We start from the raw sequence: 6,040 nt of genomic DNA, 5'->3' as shown, positions 1-6,040 counted from the left end.
CTGTGAGAAAAGTTTGTTCACTGTCTTACTGCCATGTTTTGTCACAACAACGAAGAACGAGTCACATCAAAGAACAGAAAATTCACGACAGCAAAATATCCAAGTTCTGGCAACTTTTTGTGCTGAAATATTAAACTGTAACATTGGGGTTTCTGCCTGAAATGACAACACACTTTTGCTCATGAATATGGAAATTTTCATTTGCATACAAACCAAAGGACACCAAAATACCCTTGAAAATGGCAAAACAAAAAAATGAAAATGAGGCTAACTGGGACACAAAGGTGCATTTTCAAGGATTGCATCAAAACAATTACATTGCATGGGCCCTTTACACTCCGTATTTTGTTGACACTATTCTATCTGTACAATACGTTCACATAATAAGTGAAACAATGAAATCAATATTCAGTCAACTTAAGAGTGGTATCGGTCGCACTCTGTGCTGGTTTATCTTTACAGCTGTTTATTTGTATTTTGTAATTTAATTGTAGGCAACAACCAATACCGGAATTTGATATCTGCATGATCTCTCGGCATATTTTGACAGTTTGTTTTTCGTGTGTTATCTTTACTGATACAAAAAAACATAAATCTATGCTGAATGCAACCTTTGACCACAAAGTAGGTGTATACTTAGAAATGCGGCGGGTACATTATATTTGAATTGATATTGGTATATTGCTGCCCGCTACATAAACCTGACTCTTTCACTGGACAAAGAGTGTACTGAGCCTGCATGAACTCTCCAACCTCGGCTCCATACGTCAAACGGTAACCATCATTCACAGCGGCGCCTGACGAGGATCCTCCGGGAAGGGGGCACCATGCCGTCTTGGTATTACCGCGGATAGAGCCGTCCATTCTCTCCTCAGTTGGGTAAGTGTAGCGGTGATGCTCGTAGCGATGATGGTACGAGTCGACTCCGCCGGCCACAGTTGGGCGTAGGCCGCCTAAGCTGGATGTCAAACTGGCTGAACTCTGGTTTTGGGCGCTCAAAGTAGCCGTGGATTGCTGCTCCAAGATGTCCGCAGCGTTGGTAGGAGGTTGACGGGAGACGGGGGCTGCGGCGGTGGGTACTGCTCTGACAGTGGCCAGATTTCGGTAGTTTGGATCATTTTGGATTTGTTCCTCATTGTTGTATGGGTTTGACGGCTGATCACCCCTGTCAACAAATGGAGACGCACCAGTCCCAAAGTGGTGTTGACCACGATGGTTGCCTTGGTAACATTTAGCTTTGCTTGCATTCTTCAATGCAAGACGTTTCTCTTTCATTCGACGGTTCTGAAACCAAACTTTCACCTGAATGAAAAAAAATATGTGTATTAATATTAAAAACCCAATTTACTTTGTTATTCGATCACATTAACACATGTTTTTTTTTCAACCTGTGGTTTTTGAGTGGTCGGGCACAACCCGACCACTGTCTGGAATTGTTCTCATAAATCTTCTTTGTTTGGTTCTTTTTTTTTACGGACAATACTTCTCCGCGGGTTTTTCCTAGACGGTGTATGGTATGAACTTGTAACTTTCAATATATATCGACCCTCATCCTGAGTGGTGCATTTTACTCTGACGTCACTATGACGTCATCAGTGTCAAATTACAAGCGATTTTTGGTCAAAATATGACAATTTTCCGTCAAGTATAACTCATGAACAAAATGAACGATCACTTTCATACTTTGTGATCTAATGGACAATACCTCGATAGACATTTTTGATTTGAAGCCAAAGTCGTTTGACCTTTTCTTCCGGGGCTACCGGAAGGTCAAAGATAGGTGAATTCAAAATGAAGACGTTAGCCTGAAATCAAAACAAAGCAAACTTTCTTCCGAACGGTTTACGGTATGACCATAAAACCTAGTGTGAACTTGTACCATGTTATGGAGATGTTGTAAATTTTGTTACGTCATCATGATGTCATCATGTATCAAATTACAATCGATTTAAGGACAAATTTTGACAAAATAGTTTGCGCTATGTCTGTTGAACCAAATAGAGTATCGTGTTCGTTTTTTCGTGAGGTTGTAGACTATGCCGTGAAAAACATTTCTTGTTCCCAGACACAAAACAGCTTGACCTTTACTTCCGGTGTTACCGGAAGTGCAATAAAAACTGAAAATAACTCAAAAGCGGAAGCATTTTACTACCAATATATAAAAGTGTTTAGTTAGGAATGCCAGACACAAAGCAAACAGTATGATGATGTCATCGTCCGAAAAAGCGCCCCTAGCGGCTCATAAAATAGTGTTTGCTTTCTTTAATTTTTAAACCATCCGTTCAAATTTTACCAAATCGCCTCTTGATATTCTCTTTCAACCACAAGGTTTCACATTCATGACTGGCAGTTACTTGAAGGAGAATTTGAAAACGATCATAAGTTTAAATTTAATTGTATCTTTTGATCCATGTCGTATATCTTTGTAGCCCAAATAAGATATCCCTTACAATGTTCACCTTTTGCTTCCAAATACTGTGACGTCATCAAACCGGAAGTTAGGTGTTATGAATACATACAGTTATATTTGCCATATTTTCATACGTTATTTAACTTCACAACGAACATTTATCCACTCCTAACTAAATCAGTATCCACTTCCCGTTTTTGACTAATGACGTTATCAAGCCAGAAATAACTTGTATGTGTACATAGAATGTTTACTGAAATTTATCACACGGTTAAAGATGCATCTTTTTTAAAACAGAATAATGGATTGTACTGGAAAGGATTTAAGTTTGTGATTCTTTGTTCTTACATAAACATATTCATAACTCAACTCGGCAGAGTTTAATGAACAAATTGCCTGCCCGGCCACTCTGCGTTTGTAACAACAAACGCGAACCTCTAGTTCACATTAAAACATGAATGACCCACATGTGAGTCATGTCATAATATCAATTGATTTTCTTCGTGCATTGCTGTCATATTCAAATATGTGCTTGTTTTGCTTTGGTTTATTCGGGTTTGTTTTCCCGTGGATTTTGTTTTGTTCATTTTTTTTGTGGATTTTTTTTTGGGGGGGACACTCAAATTTGATCTCAGTGGGACACTTTGCAAGTGATCTGACGCAAACGACTTACTCTGCACATATTCCTGAAATTGTCCAACATTTATGAAAAAGTAGTTACTAACCCTATAACCATCGCAAGGCAAATTCTCTTTTCTCGAAAATGACATCATACTAGCTCAATGATTTCACACGATGCCTGATCCTATTATTTCCTGATATTTTTGGCAGTTTCACGTTTGAATGTTTGCAAATTGTGTCCAGTACTTTTGAATGTATTCATAATTCTTTCTTCTTCCTAAATATATCCGTTTTGGCGCTTTGTTTTAAGTAGAAATACTAAATAATAACCGTATCTATAAAGCGCCTTTTCCAAAGGATACAAAGTGCTTATAGGGGAGAATGAAACTTAAGACAGGTAAGTGAAGTATATGAACATTATGAGACCCATTATGTAGCACCTTTTGCTAGGTGCTGCGGCGCATATTAAAGCCACTGACAGAAACACCGGGGTAAACCCCTTCTCTTAGCGACAAGTGTTACTCGAAATGAGTTGTAAATGTAATTTTAGCAAAGAAACAGGAAAAAACTCTAATAACGTTCAACAACAACAACAACATTAACAACAACAACAACAACAACAACAACAACAACAACACCAACCTCATCATTATTAAAATAAAAACAGAGAGAAAAAATACACGACGACAAAAAAAGCTGCAGCAGCAACAAACAAACAAACAAACAAACAAACAACAAACTAACAAGAACACAGCAAACAAACCCAATAATATTATTAACGAATATCTACCTGTCGCTCTGTCAGCTCAAGCAGGCATGCGATCTCGATTCGACGCGGTCTGTTGATGTATTTGTTGTAGCGGAACTCCTTCTCAAGTTCCAGCAGCTGAGTGTTGGTGAAGGCGGTGCGGACACGCCGAGACGGTGCGGCCTTTGATGCTCCTAAATAGGGGAAAATCAGTGTTTACCATAAGAGTCCTGTTGGTTTGGTGGATCTGCACTTCTATTGTGTATTACAAGCAATTAAGAGAAAACTAGGGCTATATCACCCTACTTCCCGACCGAAAAAAGGGGATGTACATGTATATACGTCCCTGATTGTTCTCAAACTTTGGGTATAGGCTATGCGGAGTTATTTTGTTTTATCTTGGCAATACATGTTTATAACCCTGTTATGAAGCGAGGGAACATTTGCACTCTGAGTGCCGCGAAAGCGTTGCTGTGGATAGACGCATTTGTCTCGGCCGATCGGTTGTTTTTACTTGGCTTCAGAGGCAATTGGGAGTTACAGACACCTGTTTTAGGCAAAAAGGAACTGAACCAGCCATCTTTTGTTTTGGACATCATGCTGGACAGTATCAAACAACTTGAGGGCACTAGTCCGTTAGACCGCACCGTGTCTGGGGAAATCCCGGCTGACGAAATCAAGTTTTCGTTGAATCTATTGCTAATTGTTAGTTTCTACAGTTCCATAACCACTTTCCAATGTTTATTTTTTATTAGTATAATAATTACATCATATTTTTTGTTACGGAATTGCGAATACCTTACTTGCTATTTTGTTTCGGAGAATTCCTCAAAATTGTCGTATAACTTGAGGGGGAAATGATGGGGAAATGATCTCAAAAAAAAAAATCAAATAGATTAAAAAACACACAAAACACAAAAACCTCTAACAAAATTCGGTTGCATGAAAAACCGGCCGCTCCACCTCGACATAGGGTAGGAACGCTGGTCCACAACTTGCCACAAGTATGAACAATTTTATGACAAAAAATGTAAGTGAAGAATTTCACATTATATTAAAGTTTCATATTCACGTATAAACATTCATGTTTACATGATGAACACTTCAACAACCTTTTGAAAGAAATCCGATTGTCTTGATTTTCTAATAGTTACAAGGTGTCTATACGAATCGAACGGGATTCAACAATTCAAACTTACCTCCTTTCCCCTGAACTTTGTTGTGGCCTTGGGTTACGGGAGGTGTAGCACTCACCCAGGGGTACTCAGGCAGCTTGACCGAAGGAACGGGGCACCCTTTGGTACCGGTGACCTTGACGCGGACTTTGGACTGAGTGCAGCCCAGGCCCAGCGAGCAGGGCAGGCCACTCACCGCCGCCGAGGAAGAGCAGGACCGGACGGTGGTGTCTTGCCCAGGGGATGCCTGGTCCGGCAGTCCGGTGATGGATGAAGTGCCCGTGGTTGGGAGGTGACTCACAGCCGCTTTGGTCGAGCCGCAAGCAGCAAGGCTGGCATTGGCAGAATGCGTGGCTGTCAGGTGGGAATCATTAGCCAAGAACGGATTGCTTGTCTCTGCCCTGTCCATCTTCACAAACCAGGCAGGGTTTGTTTCACTTGACATGGGCCGACAATTGAAGCACGCTGTTCGTTGGGCCACAACCACTGATGATCTGCAGCAACTGATCGTATTTTATAACCAGGTAACAATTAAAGGGGTTTTCCTTTCCTCTCTCCAGCGAGATCAGTATATATTTGAGATTTGAATGGTGGCCTCCCCACGTGATACAGACTCACGTTGATTGGACGCATATGAGCTGAGCGCCATGTGCTCCTGCTGAAGCTTCAGCCCGCGCAATGATCTGGAGCCGGTCGAGGTATCATTTTCCAGCTCTATGACACGCTTCAAGAAAATCACGTGGGTTGTTCACCCACACCAGGTCACCTTTTAAACACCGGTGACAGCTCAGGCTTGACGTAACGGCAAATCAATGGCCGGTGTAGGACTACATCATAGGCAATTACGCAAACACTACACGGAGCAGGGGACAACTGGGTTATTTCTTTTTTTCACACTAAAGCGGAAAAGCCTTCTCTTTTTTTTTACACAGCTCCCCCAAAGGCATGATAACTATTCCTATGACATGTTTTTGTTTCTGTGCACCACCTAATGTCACATAAAACAAGCTGCTAATTTTTGTAGATGCATCTTTTTTATTTAATCTGGTTAGGTTGTTCACAATCCTACGGAACCCCGTTCGTGCC

The 6,040-nt window shown here is 40.8% G+C and overlaps 1 protein-coding gene across 1 annotated transcript; it reads right to left on the bottom strand.

Annotated features, from left to right (window-relative positions):
- Positions 1-280: 280 nt before the first annotated feature.
- On the bottom strand, positions 281-5,625 carry LOC119744455 (pancreas/duodenum homeobox protein 1-like). The gene is made up of 3 exons (XM_038220386.1): positions 4,979-5,625; positions 3,822-3,973; positions 281-1,302 (listed from the first exon to the last, which is right to left on the bottom strand). Exons 1-3 carry the CDS (start codon positions 5,397-5,399, stop codon positions 637-639), a joined length of 1,239 nt encoding a protein of 412 aa, XP_038076314.1. The 5' UTR covers positions 5,400-5,625; the 3' UTR covers positions 281-636.
- Positions 5,626-6,040: the final 415 nt, after the last annotated feature.

This window comes from Patiria miniata, unplaced genomic scaffold (genome assembly GCF_015706575.1).
Source record: "Patiria miniata isolate m_02_andy unplaced genomic scaffold, ASM1570657v1 HiC_scaffold_7, whole genome shotgun sequence".
In the NCBI taxonomy this organism is placed as follows: domain Eukaryota; kingdom Metazoa; phylum Echinodermata; class Asteroidea; order Valvatida; family Asterinidae; genus Patiria; species Patiria miniata.
This window is presented reverse-complemented; position numbering and strand designations above follow the sequence as displayed.

Excerpts from the sequence above, each read along its gene's own strand:
- LOC119744455 (XM_038220386.1), bottom strand. The coding sequence starts at position 5,399 with ATGTCAAGTGAAACAAACCCTGCCTGGTTTGTGAAGATGGACAGGGCA. Across the intron at positions 3,974-4,978 it reads CAAAGTTCAGGGGAAAGGAG|GAGCATCAAAGGCCGCACCG; the intron begins GTAAGTTTGAAT and ends TCCCCTATTTAG. Across the intron at positions 1,303-3,821 it reads TTGAGCTGACAGAGCGACAG|GTGAAAGTTTGGTTTCAGAA; the intron begins GTAGATATTCGT and ends TTTTTCATTCAG.